The sequence below is a fragment of the Zea mays genome, chromosome 4 (assembly GCF_902167145.1).
Source record: "Zea mays cultivar B73 chromosome 4, Zm-B73-REFERENCE-NAM-5.0, whole genome shotgun sequence".
Classification (NCBI taxonomy): Eukaryota; Viridiplantae; Streptophyta; class Magnoliopsida; order Poales; family Poaceae; genus Zea; species Zea mays.
This window is the reverse complement of record NC_050099.1, coordinates 5,066,703-5,082,877: the sequence shown is the minus strand read 5'-3', so window position 1 is coordinate 5,082,877 and position 16,175 is coordinate 5,066,703. Positions and strand designations below refer to the sequence as shown.

Here is a 16,175-nt window from a genome sequence, read left to right as displayed (position 1 = left end):
TATTTTTAAATAAAGGGAAAAAAGAGATGTTCAAAGCTGAGATGTCTCTTCATAGCCCATGTCAGTGAGATCACATGTTCACAGTTAGTAAAATTTGACTTAAGCTAAAGCTAAAGTAAACTATGATTTGGAATGTGGAGATTGTGAAATTATGATTGTTTATTTTCATACTTTGTGCTTCGCTTTTCTTTAGGATGCGGAGACCTTGAAGTGCCATTGCTGACTGGTGTCAGAATTTCTATTGTTAAATATTTTGGAAAAAGCATTCTTTGGCACCTAATTTATATGTGTCAGCCTTTATCTCTAATAGTTTATGTGGTCATTTCTAGGATGATCCATTTCTATGGCTCCTGTATGTATGCAGTATGTAGAGGTGGTTCCGCCTATGGACAAGCAGCGGCGCCTAGAGCAGATTCTTAGAGATCAAGAAATGGGCTCAAAAATCATCATATTTTGCTCAACTAAGAAAATGTGTGACCAGCTTGCTCGTGGCATTGGTCGCAATTTTAATGCTTTAAGCATCCATGGTGATAAATCACAGGCCGAAAGAGATAATGTTCTCAATCAGTTTCGAACTGGCAGGGCTCCAATATTAGTAGCCACAGATGTTGCTGCTCATGGACTTGATATCAAAGATATCAAATGAGGCTTATTTGATTGTGAGATATTAAATCCTTAAAGTATTTTAGTGTCCAACTGTCCAATATTACCTTACTGAAAACTGACAAATTTCTGTTGCTCATTTGTATTGCACAATGTGTTTTTTCAGAGTGGTAACTAATTATGACTTCCCAACTGGGATAGAGGACTATGTGCATCGCATAGGGTGTACAGGAAGAGCTGGCGCTACTGGAGTCTCGTACACCTTTTTTCTCTAAACAAGAGTGGAAACATGCTGGTGATTTGGTGAAACTCTTGCAAGGTGCCAACCAGCATGTCCCTCCACAGCTACGTGACATGGCTGCACGCAGTGCTTCTGGAGGTCCAAGAAACCAGGCTGCTGGGATGAGTCGCTGGGATGGGCCTGGTGGTAGTCGTTTTGAACCTGGTGCTGGTGGCTCTGTTGGTTATGGTGGTGTTAGGGAGGGTCCTAGAGGTTTTGGTGGTCGTGAGGGCCCAGGTGGATTTGGTGTCCAAGAAAGCCCAGCCATGTTTGGTGGTCGGGAAGCCGCAACCCAGGCAGAGGCCGGTCATGGGGTTATGACAGAAGAAGTGATGGCAGGAGCATTAGTAGGAGCAGGAGTCGCAGCAGGAGCTGGTCACACAGCAGAAGCCGCAGCAGGAGCTGGAGCCGTAGTCGGAGCTGAAGCAGTAGCCGGAGTCGCAGCAGAAGCAAGAGCCGTGACCATGGTTAATAAATAAGACAACAAAAGATGATAGAATAAATCCTACCTATGTAGTGTAACCACTGAATTCTTGGCCAAGAGTCAATGGGGTGGCATCTGGGTATGTGTACGTCCAATTTTAATTATGTCTTTAAACTCAACAGTCTGCACAGTCAGGTTAGCTGATCCTACACATTAGCATTAGCATGTACAAATTGGTATGAAGTGGTCACCAGGCTATGGGTTACCTAATTAACACCTAATTATTAATACGAACTTCAATCAGGAAAAGAATTAAGTGACTCTAATGAACTGCTACAGAACTTGTACAGAGTTAGGAGCCACGTTATGTAGTTCTTGTACAAGCAATGCCGAAATATTAAGATCTTTGATGATTTTCTAAATTTCTAATGTTTCAACTTCAATCTGAATCCCTAATAAGCAGATGGATATAATCAATAGGCACAAATTCACAGTAGGATAATATAATATTAATAGGTCATGATATAGTTATACAAAAGGCAATTAACAACTAACAAGCATAGTACAAAAACGGTCATAATATAATTATGGAAGGCATTTGACAAGCATAGTAAAATAATTCCTAAGGAAAGGAGAAGTTAATACTTTCGAATGAAGTGAATCATGCAACTGTTGCAAACTTGGGATAAACCTTGAATGTATCTCAACGGTCGTCGCTATATGCATTACCTGGAAATGTCAACGCCATGAATAATAAACATCTACAGTAGTAATAGTAATAGTGAAATAAAAATAGTTAAAGCTTACAGTGGGAAATGTATCATTTGAAGATTGTGACCTATTCACATGGTCATTTGGGTGCACAAACTTCTGACCGCCCTTGTGTCCAAGGATCTCAGATGCCCTATTTGCAATTACCTGAATTCGGAAAAGAGATCATAAACAATATAGCACAGCTGGCAGAAACATGCTAGGTTCATAATAAAATTCACATGAACATTAGCTTACAGGAAAACTAAATACTATTTTGCATAGAGATTAGAGAATTAGAGATAATCAGCAGAGTGGAGCACAAATGGAGGTTGGTTTAGTTTACCATGTGTTTGGACACTGAAGTTTAACTTTCCACACTTTAGCAGGGACTACCATTCCAAACAACAGCTATACTACTTTAAAATTGACGTTTTATGGAAGATTTGGAGTAAAAATATTGGATATGTAGGACACCAACCTCATTGGCATTCATGTTGCTTTGTGTGCCACTGCCAGTTTGCCAGATAACAAGTGGGAAGTGATCATCTAACTTTCCCTCTGCGACCTCCTCAGCTGCCTGTATTATGGCCTTCCCTATTGTTGGATCAAGGCCATAGTCCATATTCACCTTCAAAAGAAAAAGGAAAAGGATCCATTAATCCATACATAAATGATAGTACTTCCAAGTAGCCTACAAAATACCAAAGTGAAATGTTGGAAGTATATAGAAAAGTTCGAGCTGGCACTAAATAACTGTGTCTAATGTGATCTACAGAGCAATCTGAAATTGATAAAGAAAGTGAGAGCCACTGTGGACTGTAGACGAGGGAAACCATCTGATTATATTACAAGACTTCATTCTCTGAATCAATATGAATTAGAGATAATCAGTAGAGTGGAGCACAAATGGAGGTTGGTTTAGTTTACCATGTGTTTGGACACTGAAGCTTAACTTTTCACACTTTAGCAGGGACTACCATTCCAAACAACAACTATACTACTTTAAAATTGACGTTTTTATGGAAGATTTGAAGTAAAAATATTGGATGTGTAGGACACCAACCTCATTGGCATTCATGTTGCTTTGTGTGCCACTGCCAGTTTGCCAGGTAACAAGTGGGAAGTGATCATCCAACTTTCCCTCTACGACCTCCTCAGCTGCCTGTATTATGGCTTTCCCTATTGTTGGATCAAGGCCATAGTCCATATTCACCTTCAAAAGAAAAAGGGAAAGGTATCCATTAATCCATACATAAATGATAGTACTTCCAAGTAGCCTGCAAAATACCAAAGTGAAATGTTGGAAGTATATAGAAAAGTTCGAGCTGGCACTAAATAATTGTGTCTAATGTGATCTACAGAGCAATCTGAAATTGATAAAGAAAGTGAGAGCCACTGTGGATTGTAGACGAGGGAAACCATCTGATTATATTACAAGACTTCATTCTCTGAATCAATATGTTCTTGTTCTTGCGGATCTTGCTCGGGAAAAGGTACCACTACTGCTATGCTGGAAACTATGACTGTGGCCCTAAACTTCATGTTCATCATCATTATGTCTTCGTGTGCTTTTACAATTCAATATGAATATCAGGTCAGGCTTAAACTTCACAATGTGTTTTTATGTAATCTCAAAGTTGTGGTCTTCAAAATAGATTGTTTTAATATTCTTTGGCAATAAAGCCATGGTATTTTCAGTCGAACTCTTCTCCTTTAATACATATTAGACATATATTTGTTTTTTTAATGCTATTCATTTCCAAACTTCAACTGGATGTACATTATAGAGTTTTCAATTGGAGTTTAATAAGAAGTACATTATAGAGTTTTCAATCACAGTGTTTGCCGGTATTATCACATCCTAGACAAGTATGGAAACTCTATGACCAGACCAGACTAGCTTAGTGAAGGGCAACATAAACTATTTTACCTGACGAATTAAGGGACCATTGTAAAGCAGTTGTTGTTGACATACTTATCTAAGTCAATCATTCAATCACATTCTATATAAGGGGACCTGACCTTACATGATGATCCCTAATAAATCAAGATTTAGTTGAGTAAAGAAAAACAGCAAAAGAAAGCTATAAATGTAATTCAATTATGTATTAATCTAGAACTTACTAAAGCACCATCCAAATTGATTTGCCTCATTGAACCACCCTCAATACTTGGACCCTTGAAAGAACCCCCTTTGCTTTGAATAACAACTTTAGTCTTATTTGCCCACTCAACCTTGTCAGCCATGCTCTTAGCCTTTAACACAACATCACTGTGAGCTATAAAATTAATAACAAAGAATTATAAAAAACAGAAGCACAAAGCAAATATAACTTCGTACACTACAATTCAAGGGTATATCAACCTTTGATGACTGTTTTGTATGCAACCCTGTTAGTAATCTTCTTAAATACAAGACTTGAGATTTTTTGTGGTGTGTAGATGTGGCTGCAAGTTGTAACCACCATCATCCTGTCCACCTTTGCCGGCTTCAGCATCGCCAGGCAGACCTTGAGATCGCTCTGCCTCCTGCACTTGCACTTGCATCTGAACCTGCCCCTGTGTAGATTATCATACAGCTCCAACTATACATCTAGTATGTGTGTCTATATACAGGCAGCTCCACCATTTATTTTTTGAGACCTCGATCCATGTATAGTGAAAGAAAAAGTAAAGACAACAAAACACATGCATACACATTGAATCAGCAACAAAGCACATCACTTTAAACAAACATGTATGACTTAGTGCATTTAATTAATTGAATCAGAGATCAAATATTTAGAGATCAGACTAATAGAATCCAAAGTGCACCTCCTGCAATTTCTTTCTGATTCCTTTCGAACCTACATGAAAATGTTGCAACATCAGGAATAATCTACAGAAACATAAAAATGTCAATAGCCATCTCAATTAATAGGGCTAAATACATACTTAGGATGGTAAAATACGCCTACAGGCATCCTAGAATAGCAAAGTGTGATTTATGGCTAGAGACTTCTTTACCTATTCAGTTCAACTACATATTGCCCCCAATGTTTCCTCAGAGAAATATTACTACTGTCTGCCATCAAACTGTGATACCAAGGAACACAAATCTCTCCCTGAAAACCATAGAGACTGCATAGAAAACAAAACCAGAATCAGCTACATTAGCACAAACATCACCCACAAACAGACCAGAACTCCCTGCAACGCCTTCTTTATCAATAAATTCCTCATGTAAGGGCTCCACCCCCTCCTGTAAGAGAAAGGTGCCGATAGAGGCAGGCAGGAGGATTGGGAAGGAGAGAGAGGGTGCGACCGCCGTCGGTCGGCCTGACATGGGGAGAGGCAAGATCGAATCAAGGTTTTTCTACGTATAGTGGGTGTTGTACGAGGGAGAAGGAAATAGCGGAGGTTGTTGTTTACTATATCGGGAGGAGATCGAGTAGCACAAAGGATTTCATGAAACCCCTACTGGGCCAATCCCATGGATCGCGGCCACGATGGAGCAAGAGAAGACCCGGGCGCCACCATCCATCAGCGTCAAGCCTCCTAGACCCCAACCTTGTTCCTACAGCACCCATCCACCGTCGGCACTTGCCACAGCCGGAGTGGCGATCCAAAAACTCTCGGTTCTCCTTCTAGACCTCGATGTCGCTGTACACCTCCTTCTTCCATATGTACACCACCTTCTCCATGACGTCAGCATGGTGTGTGGTGGAGGCGGCCACAAACATGCTGGCTTGCTTGGGGCATGCGCGTGGGGAGGTGGGGGCATGGGGGAGATCTCCACTGGAATCACGGGGGAGGTGGTTGCGCCGACGGCTTGCTCGGGGTGTGCGCGCGTGGAGGCGGGGACACGGGGAGAGATCTCCACTGGAAGCGCTAATGGGGTAGGCGGTCGCGCTTGCGACGGCGGCTTGGTCGGGGGGGCTTCGAGGAGGGGGTTTGGAGCATTGGAATCGCAGGGTAGGGGCGTACGGGGGGCACGAAGAGTTCGCAGAGACGGGGCACGCGCAGAGAGGGAGGCGGGGGCATCCGGGGCAATCTACACTAATGACTTAATAGTTAGTAGAGATTCATATAATGTCTTGTTCTGCCTCTCGCCTGCGTGAGTCATTGGCCGACCAGCCTAACATCCTAGCTCACGTCTGTTGCCCTCGACTCTCGCGCCACACTCTCCCTCGCACACCGCCGAACGAAGCCCAAACGTTAGGGTACTCAGAAATTCAACCTAAAATACTTCTGGCGTTCTCCCTCCCTATCTAACAGCCCAACGAAGCCCAATGGCCGGAGGCCCAAATTTCCCCCAACCCAATCGGCCCCAATCTCCGCTTCTCCCCTCTCCTTTCACATTTCGCGAAACTGTAAGTGGCGGCCGGCGGACACCGGCGAGGAGGCGACGGACCGACGGCGCACTCCGTCGAGGGGACGCGGAAGAGGTATTCGGCAACCTACGAGCCAAGGAGGCGACGCGGTGCGGCGCTGAGCACGGTGCCGGAGGCCCGGAGCGGCGGGCGCAACCGGCTTGGCGGGGCGGTGTCCGTGCTTGAGGCACCGAGCGGAACGGAGGCCGCAGGGCGGCTGCCACCGGGGCTGTCGGCTTCACCTAGTGGCTGCTATCGGAGAGGCGTTGGGCGGGGCTAGTGGACAGCCAGCGGCTAGAAGCCATATTGTAAGTTAGCTTGGTCAATTAGCTTACCGTTTCAGAAATTTGCTACTGTTTGTGATACATTGAAACTGAAACAGAAAGGCTAAGGCAGCAAGTACTCTTTAGAGTAAGCCACTGTAATTTACTGATTTGGTCGATATGGTGTACTTGTATAGTTGTATATGTTAAACAATTTCAAGTTTTGTTCAGTTTTATGAATATATATATATATATATATATATATATATATATATATATATATATATATATATATATATATATATATATATATATATCAATGCTCAGTTTTGCTTTTATATCTATTATATATTATACAATTACTACTGTGTGGTTTTTTCTTACATGCCAGATATTAATCTTTGGGTTGTCAAAAAAATGACAGCCCTTCCTATTTTGTGGGGATTTGTAAGGGCGGCCCATAACATGAACCATCCATAGAAATAATGTGTCAAGCCACAGATGGTGTTGCAGATCCATCCTTGAAAATGTAGAAGTTTCTAAGGCGATTGGAAGCAATATAAATCAATTTTTAGAGTGAACTGCCTTTGGAAACATTTCTAGCGTCAGTTTTTGATCGAGCAACACCTAGAACTGGTCCGAAGACTGTTCTGTTTTGTTCTTTAATACACTACTAGGTGTATGCCCGTGCGTTGCTACGGAGTCAACATATAATGATAAAATATATCGAGATACAGAAACATTAATTATCGTTGCTAGGTGAATGCCCATACGTTGCAACGGAAACATATCGTCAGTATAGGGAACGCGGCTCCTACCAATCTGGTATCAAAGGTCTCGACGATCATGAGTTCTGTCGCTGCCCCTAGGCAGTAGCCGCCGCCAGCATCAGGCGGCCCCCCAGCAACGTCCAGTGCGCTGGTCGCAGCCCCTGCTTCGTCGGGAGCCATGATGCTTCGCCGACAATCCCCCAAATACCCAGCCTCCTTGTCGGGCAGCGCCACTGGGGGCATGGCGGCCCCGCAGCCAATGGAACGTTGTACGGCGTGCTTTAGTCCTCACCTCCAACATCACCATTGAAGTCAAGACAGCCATCTGCACATGTTCGGTCATTGTATGATAAACTGCAGAATATGCCTCAAGTTGGTGTGATACAATTGGCTCTTCAAAATAATTCAACTGGTTTAGTATTGAGGTATCTTTCACATGCTTCAGCAATTTTTATGTTGTTGCTGGTTTTTAGTTGAGTATGACACAAACTACTGTTGCAGTTGGCAGAATGATGTATTTGTGGTCGCTGAACCCGGGGAACTTGCAGACAGGTTTCTGCAATCTGTCAAAACTATCTTGTCAACCTTGTTGCGTGGGTGTAATAGAAAGGGTGCATATTCGCTGTCCAAGATTTCATGTTTATCTGAGTTGGTTGCTGAATGGCCATCTTTTGAAATCGGTGGGATACACCACCGCTATATAGGTCGACAAACACAAGTAGGAATTGCCTTTTCTGGCTCCTCGTTTCCAACTAAGTCATTGTTATGCATACTCATCCTTTTGCCGTAGGTAATGGATTAGTGGATTGAGAATGATTATTGTTCAGGTCATCTTGTTTTGGTTGGATTTTGGTAGTATGACTGTATCTGTTTTCCATGATGTTTTCTTTAGTTTATTGAAAACTACCAAGTTATGAAGAGAAATCTACTATGTGGATTCATGAATTCCTTTTCTGATGCTAGCAGCCAGCATTGGTCTCATTGTGACATCCTTTGTGTTTTATTCTATCCATGATTTACTGATGGTGTTGTTGTCTGCTTGACTTTACTGCAGTTGGTCTTAAATCGAGTTCTCATGCTTGGTTCACAAGCTCAAACAGTTATTGGGAGGCCAATACTACCTGATGCTGTTGTTCATGCTGTTGTAGAAGAACATGTAAGATGAACAGTTGGAAACTAAATTCTTGAACTCTTTTGTTTTTGTTACCACAACATTTTGCACTGACGAAATTTATGAAATGGTTACTAAACTCAATTTAACAGAAACAAGTCAGTGAGTGTATTTGCTCGATTAGCGGAATTTTAGTTTGCAATATATGTGTCAGACACTTTATGTGTATCTATGTAGATTTCAGATTTATTTGAGTGTATTTATTTTAGCAATTCAGTTGGTATGCATGCTCATTTACTTACTGAGTAGTGACTATTTTAACCTACGGAGTACTGATTTTGATGCATTTGATGCATTCCTGCTCGCTCATCTTGTAAGTACCGGGCTGCATGCATGATGCCTGTGAGCTGAATGGTCGTGGAACGCATGCCTAAGCTGTGCCTGCTCATCAGGTACTTACAACACTTTAGCAGAGATTTGGGTGGGTAGCGCAAAGGATATGGAGGCATTGCTGGTCGATTACCAATACTGTGTTTCCCAAGTCAACTTGAAGGAGGAAGAGACCAAGGTCTGCAGTGAGTCCTTGTATTGTAGTATGAAGCCAGGGACATGGATGAACTTCAGTCGAAGCTGAACCAAGCGATGCAAGAGTTGGGTGAGCTTCTGCAAGATAGAAGAAGCCTAGCTGCTTGCAACGGGAGTACGCTGGAATGGTGCATTTCCTGATCTGTTGGCTTGCAAATCTTGTAAGCTGGTAACCCTACTGTGCAAAATTGATAATGAGTGTTTTCTATTTGAGCAGTAAATGGTGTTTGTTCTTGTATTTAATGGCAGATCCAAAAAAGAAGGAAGAGAAGCATGTGAGAAAGAGAATTGTGAACGGATGCAACTCACCGTACACAAATCATACTATTAGCTAAGCCTTCCCACTATCATTAGATGAATAGCATCAACCTCTATAGACAGGAAGCATGCATATAAACTTTACACTACCCCAATAAATACCCGAAATACACACAAGTTTGGAATATTATACTAATTACAAATTACTGTGTCAATTAGTACTCGACCAATCAAGTGTTTCTGAATATTGTCTATACTTAGATTAAATTACTGTTTACGCAGTTGTAGACATTCAGCAGAGAAATGCATCGACTCATTTTTTTTTGTCTAGGTTGGGCCGTGGAGATCCACTTGCATTAGTGATTGTTTGGTTCCTAGCATGTAATTTGTCTCGCATAAAAGAATATTATAATTGATTTTTTAATATAAACACATGCCAATTTAGTCCAACATTTCATCATAGTATGACTAAAAACAAACACATTTGGCCATTCATTAAAGGAGCACCAATATTATATCACCAAGCAAAACTTAAAAAATGACTGAATCGATAGAAGTTGATATATTTGGGAGGGAAAGAAGCATACTTTAAAAGGAAGAAGTAGCAACAAACCTCAACGAGTAGAAAATATATGTCGACTCTTTTGGGCGCAAAATGATTGTTGAACCGAAGATCAATGCGAACTGCAAAACAAGAACAAAAAACATGGAATTATTTGATATAGATGGCATCTTTATTCCTGAACCACAACATAGTATGACTAATAAACAAACACAATACCCTAAGCGCACAAAGATTGATATAATGCTTATTACTTTTAGAAGGTATGCACACCAATCTGGAACAGATGCACTCCTCTGTATAAGAGAGAAGGATTTTGCATATGATCAAGTAAGGGAACTACAGGATCAGTTGAGAATTAAGAATGAGGAATTTGAAGTGTTAGCAAAGTCACATCAACTGCAAGCAAACAGCTATGAGAAACAAATTTATTATCTACAAGAGAAAAACCATTATATGGAGGAGGTGCTTGAACATCGCAGTGGCATCACGAGGAACCAAGAAACTCGGAAACAAATGTTCTCTCTAATATTCCATGATCCAGTGCTCATCTGTAGTCTGCAGTGTCTGCAATGAACACTAACGCTGCTGCTGAAGCGCTACTCTGCTGGATGACATTGGCATTGACCTTCCTAAAGCTCCAGCACAATTAGGTATGGAGCACTTTGGAACCTAGAATTCTTTTCACCCTTTAGGTCACCAAATTGTTTTCATGAAAACCTTGGAAGCAAACCCATCAGGTTAGGTTATCTTAGGCTCGCCTGCTGCTGCTGCTGTAATAGACGCTTGCAACAGCCTTTTGGAATAATCTTCCTAGCAGCTTTGGCCTATCAACCTTTTTAGTTTTTGTATCTTGCGAAAGACGGTCTCGTGTATTCTCTATAGTTTAGGTGTAGAGGAATTGAGGAACAGACAATTTGGAGCTGTATAATTTTGCGAGATCAGATGAGTGTTGATTGTTATTGTTTCGGCCAAGAAGGAAAGACAGAAGCCATGAATTTTGGTCTTGGGCGACCAGCTTAATTTGTAGGAGTCCTAGATGAACAAGGCTAAATATGCTAACGTCGAAATGAAATAATAAATCTTGCAGATGGATTGGAGAGAAAACCGACATACTGCCTCTGCAACCAAGTCAGCTATGGTGAGATGGTGGCATGCGACAATGATTTCAGAAGTTTTAGACATGAATTTGTCTTGCAGCCATGTCAAAAAAATCATTATAGTACTGTGCAGAAAACAGTGGGACAATTAAACCCAATGGCAATGGCAGGGCCTACTTTCATGCATGCACGATAAACAGATACCAAAGTGACAATCCATATCTATGTTGATCTAATCTTCCAATATACGTTAAGGAAGAACAAGAGTTATTGTAGATTACTTACCATACTTACAGCCATTGTGTCCTTGCAACCAACTTAAATAATAAATAGTATGCACCCAAAAACAAATAATCCAATATGCTCCCACTGAACATACTGGGATACTTGGTTTAGCAGTCACAATAGAATAATAATACAGGTTTTGGCAGTAGAGACCTAAAGGGTGAGAAGAATTCTGGGTTCCAAAGTGCTCCATACCTGAATTGCACAACACTACAAATTCTAAGTGGTAACAGCAAAAGCCAAATAACTAATAATGTGCTCCCAAAGTGGTGTCTCCGCTGCTCCGGTACAACACATACTAAAAACGAAAAAAAACCTCTAACGCCACTAAAATTGCCGTCCAATTCCTACTCACACAGCACATGCATTCGGTACTTCTGCTACCGCCGATATACAAATATATCATGTGAATACTTAGTGGCGAACTGCTATTGCAAGAGCAGAAGCGACAGACCATAAAATAGTGATGAACTTAGTCTGAATACACTAAAGCTAATAGTTAACTGCTAAAATTTGATGTGCTGCTATCAATTAAAATGTATGAAATACATGAGTCTGCTGACAAATTTGACATGTTGGGATATTTGTTTTAGCATTCCCAATAGAAGCATAATATAGGTCTTAGATAGTACAGCCCTAAGGAGTGAGAACAACTCTGGTTCCAATGCACTTCATACCTAACTCGGACAGCACAAATATGTTCTCAGATTACAGGAAGACCAATAACTAATAATACAGTGATATAATCTTCCAATAATATCAAGGTAAATGCTAAAAAAATAAAACCAAGGAAGAATAGAGTAATTTTGATTGCCCACCATACTTACAGCCATTGTGTCCTTGCAACCAACTTAAATAATTAATAGTATGCACCCAAAAACAAATAATCCAATCTGCTCCCACTGAACATACTGGGATACTTGGTTTAGCAGTCACAATAGAATAATAATACAGGTTTTGGGCAGTAGAGACCTAAAGGGTGAAAAGAATTCTAGGTTCCAAAGTGCTCCATACCTGAATTGCACAACACTACAAATTCTAAGTGCTAACAGCAAAAGCCAAGTAACTAATAATGTGCTCCCAAAGTGGTGTCTCCGCTGCTCCGGTACAACACAGACTAAAAACGAAAAAAAAACCTCTAACGCCACTAAAATTGCCGTCCAATTCCTACTCACACAGCACCTACTTAGCTAGCCACAATCAATTTTAGGGAGCAATTGGTGCCAATCATCTTTAATGCTACTTAATCTGAAAAATGCAATCCACATAAGCCGTAAATGCTCAGAATTAATCAAAACAGTACATGGTATACAATTTAAAAAATGGCTCCTAGCTAACTTAGTATGAACCATAGCCGAATGATGAGTCGATCATACCTTGGTCGAGGCCCGCGCGGTTGAGCAATAGCAGTTCCTATCCGTCGACGGGGCAAGCTACTTCACCTTCGTCCTTCCTCTCCAGCGGCACAATGTCGGGGCAATGAAGTGGCGCGGGGCTTGATGGGTGCGGATGTCTGTGGCTTGTTCGGGGCCACGAGGGGTATTGAGATTGGGGGCGAATCACACGTGTGCGTACGGTTGTTTGTGGCGTTTGCGGCTGAGATGGGGTTAGCGAGGGCACGGCGCACAGGGGTTTCTCCGCGGGCGTTTGAGGTTGGGGTGGGGTTCGCGTAGGCACGGCTGGGGTGGGGCAGTTCCGCGGGCGTAGGGGCCATGGCTGGCGGCGTGGGCGCAAAATCAGCGGCGGTCGTGGGGATTCCAGCAAAATCACGGCGGTCGTGGCAGGCTGCGGCGCGCGGGGTGCGCGGGAGCAGGGGTTTCACAGCGGCTGTGGCGCGCGGGCGTGCGGAGGACGGCGTGGCGTGCTGTGCGGGAGGCTGTTGCAGGTGCGGGCAGGGAGCGGGGGTTTCACAGCGGTTGCGGCGCGTGCGGAGGACGGCGTGGCGTGCTGTGCAGGAGGCCGTTGCGGGTGCGGGCAGGGAGCTGGGGTTTCGCGGCGGCTGCGGCGCGCGGGTGCGGGAGGCAGTTGCTGGTGCGGGTAGGGAGCGGGGGCAGTCTACACTGCCCCCTTAATAGTTAGTACAGATATAATGAATAAGGGGAACCCCTCCACTGGACATGAAAAATAATGTGTTTACCATAACATGTTTTGGTTGCAATATTCAACAAGTACCCATATAACATATACATATAACTGGATCTCAATTTTCTAGGCAAAATACTGAGTAGAACCAGCAGCCGTGTGTAGGCTGTCTCTCTCTATTCGGAGCAAGCTGGCAAGTGCACAGGCTGGGCGTGTGCTTTGCCATTGCGCTTGTGCCACCTTCCATCAATGGATTGCTCGTCCATCCGCCGCTCTGCCGGTTGCCCCGGTGATTTCTGCGAAATGGTCTTCCCATGTCTTCTTAATGTCATTGAGTTCTTTCACCACCTCGTCCATCCTAATTCGCTGGCTTGCAGCAGTCCTGCAACAAGCTAGTCCTATTCTCACGACAGGAATGATGACCATATCCATCGTCTCTTGTGTGCTGTGACTTGTGCTTCCTTGTAGCATTATATCATCCAGTATTTCCAGCAGCCTGTAAGGGTATGCCATCTCGACATGCTTTACAAGGCTTGTGGCCCCATCAAAAGACATATGATCTGTTGGTCTTAGTTTAGTAAGTATCTCCATCAGCAGCACTCCATAGCTGTATACCTCGGCCTCTACACCAACTCTGAGTCCCATGGCATGCTCTGTGTTGATGAAGCAATGTAGAGTTAGCTAAATAATATGCTACACCGATGGAGAATTTATATAAGATACATGATTTCATTTATCATTTACAAATATGGATTATTTTACATATAATTGAAGTCGTTGCCAACCTGGTGCAAGGTACCCAATTGTGCCTCGAATTCCAGCCGAGCTACTTCCACCAGAATTATGTTCACATGCATCCATGTTTAGAATTCTTGCTAAACCAAAGTCACCAACATGTGCAGTCATATTTTCATCAAGTAGAATGTTGCTTGGTTTAATATCGCAGTGGACAATTGATGGATTGCTGTGGTGATGAAGATATGCCAATGCTTCTGCCACATCAAGAGCGATGTTTAACCTCTGAATGATGCTTAGACTCCCAGTTGCTCTGTTGGTGACAAGTGCACTTGGGTGCAACCATTCATCCAAGGTTCCATTGGGAATGAATTCCAGCACAAGCGCCTTGAATTCATCACCGTTGTTATCCAAGCTGTCGCACACAGTTATAACCTTGACCAGTTTACGATGTTTAATTCTTTTGAGGGCATCACACTCAGTAAAGAAGGTCCTACTAGCTCCTTGTTGCTTAAGATCGAGTACCTTTACTGCTACAGTTTCTGTATTACTGTCATCATGTAGAATTCCTTTATATACAGTACCAAATCTTCCACGACCAACCAGATTTGAATCGGAAAATGAATCTGTAGCTTCATATAACTCAGCATATGATATCCTCTTGTATTTGTTTCTAGGAAGCGTAACTAACCCATGCTCAGCATCACTTGCTTTGTCAGATGCCCTTTTCATGAAGTAGCATACAGTGATGCACACAAAGACTACTAAAGCTCCAGTAAAGGAAAAGGCCAAGACATGCATTCGTTGATGATTGGAACGGCCATAGGTTGCTTGAGTTGAGCATGGTGGAAGTTGAAAGAAACCAGGCCCTCCACAAAGCATGGCATTACCAGAAAGTGAAACAGAGGTGGCATTATTGTGGAAGATACCTCGATCAAGCACCGGACCAGATAGGTTATTGAATGATAGGTTCAGCTTCTTGAGAACTTGGAAGTCACCAAGAAAATCAGGAATGGGTCCTGACAGGTTGTTGCTTGAGATATCCAAAACTTCTAAGCCTCTTAGTGCATTCAGTTCCACTGGTATTTGACCTTGTAGGAGGTTTCCTTGCAAATACAGGAACTGCAGTGTAACACAGCTACCAAGGGTATGTGGAATCTCACCAGATAAATTATTGCTTGAGAGATCCATTGTACCAAGACTGATCAAGAGCCTGATCTGTTGGGAAATGGGTCCGCTGAAAAAATTGTTGGAGAGATTTAGAAATTTTGTAAGGGAATACATGCTTAAGATCTCTTGGGGAATTTGGCCACTGAGGCGGTTATATGAAAGGTCGATGGATTCTAAGATTGTCATATTACCAAGGCTTGGAGGCATGCTCCCATGCAGGTCATTGGAATGTAAAACTAGCTCGGTTAGTTTTGTAAGATTTCCAAGTGATGAAGGGATCTCCCCGTCAAATTTATTACTGAATAGCACAAGGCTGTCTAGGCTGGAGAGTTTACCTATACTCGAAGGTACGGCGCCTGAAAACAGGTTATCTGACAGATCAAGTATTTGGAGCTTTTGAAGCCTACCTATCCCTGAAGGTACGGTCCCGGTTATTTGGTTTCCACCCATCAGTAACGCTTCCAGCTCATAGGAGAGATTAGAAACAGCATTTGGCAAAATGCCAGAAATGTTATTTAGCTCAAGATTAAGATATTTAAGATGACTGCAATTCACCAAAGGGGTTAGAAAATCCCAATCTTTAGTATCCACGACTTGAAGCTGATTGTTGCCTAATTCAAGATTAGTTAAGCTGCCGTGGACACCAATATTAGGTGGAATTCGGCCATGAAATCTGTTCCCGTGGAGGATGAGCTGTTGGAGCACAGAAATATTGGACAGGGAGGATGGAACTGGACCCTCAAATTTGTTATAGCATACACTAAATGCTACAATATTTGGAAGTGTAAATCCAATATTTGGAGGTAGAGAACCTGAAAGCTTGTTATAGCCGAGATTTAAAT

At 42.5% G+C, this 16,175-nt stretch overlaps 2 protein-coding genes and 1 long non-coding RNA gene across 7 annotated transcripts in view; 1 reads left to right on the top strand and 2 right to left on the bottom strand.

Annotated features, from left to right (window-relative positions):
• Window positions 1–1,402: 1,402 nt before the first annotated feature.
• On the bottom strand, window positions 1,403–2,685 carry LOC103652742 (fumarate hydratase 1, mitochondrial). Its single transcript, XM_020552431.2, has 4 exons — window positions 2,539–2,685; window positions 2,115–2,225; window positions 1,953–2,036; window positions 1,403–1,490 (listed from the first exon to the last, which is right to left on the bottom strand). Exons 1-4 carry the CDS (start codon window positions 2,680–2,682, stop codon window positions 1,428–1,430), a joined length of 402 nt encoding a protein of 133 aa, XP_020408020.1. The 5' UTR covers window positions 2,683–2,685; the 3' UTR covers window positions 1,403–1,427.
• Window positions 2,686–6,211: 3,526 nt separating this feature from the next.
• Window positions 6,212–9,436, top strand: LOC103652741 (uncharacterized). 3 transcript variants are annotated; one of them, XR_565037.4, is made up of 3 exons: window positions 6,212–6,720; window positions 8,500–8,601; window positions 8,935–9,436. It is a non-coding gene; the product is annotated as an uncharacterized lncRNA (long non-coding RNA). The 3 variants fall into 3 exon arrangements; XR_565038.4 differs by having other exon boundaries at window positions 6,225–6,720; window positions 9,009–9,436; XR_004857662.1 differs by having other exon boundaries at window positions 8,500–9,436.
• Window positions 9,437–13,458: 4,022 nt separating this feature from the next.
• Window positions 13,459–16,175, bottom strand: part of LOC103652739 (LRR receptor-like serine/threonine-protein kinase EFR) — a 14,472-nt gene continuing 11,755 nt past the window's right edge. For 2 of the 3 annotated variants that reach the window (XM_035967162.1, XM_035967163.1), the window contains exons 2-3: window positions 14,214–15,400; window positions 13,459–14,081 (exon numbers count right to left, since the gene is read on the bottom strand). In XM_035967162.1, the coding sequence (XP_035823055.1) occupies window positions 13,675–14,081; window positions 14,214–15,354 (1,548 nt within the window). In that variant the 5' untranslated portion in view covers window positions 15,355–15,400 and the 3' untranslated portion in view covers window positions 13,459–13,674. The remainder of the gene's footprint in view (window positions 14,082–14,213; window positions 15,401–16,175) is intronic. The other variant, XM_035967164.1, reaches the window with a different exon arrangement.

Excerpts from the sequence above, each read along its gene's own strand:
- LOC103652742 (XM_020552431.2), bottom strand. The coding sequence starts at position 2,682 with ATGGACTATGGCCTTGATCCAACAATAGGGAAGGCCATAATACAGGCA. Across the intron at positions 2,226-2,538 it reads GCAACATGAATGCCAATGAG|GTAATTGCAAATAGGGCATC; the intron begins GTTGGTGTCCTA and ends TTCCGAATTCAG. Across the intron at positions 1,491-1,952 it reads ATGATTCACTTCATTCGAAA|ACTGTTGAGTTTAAAGACAT; the intron begins GTATTAACTTCT and ends CTGACTGTGCAG.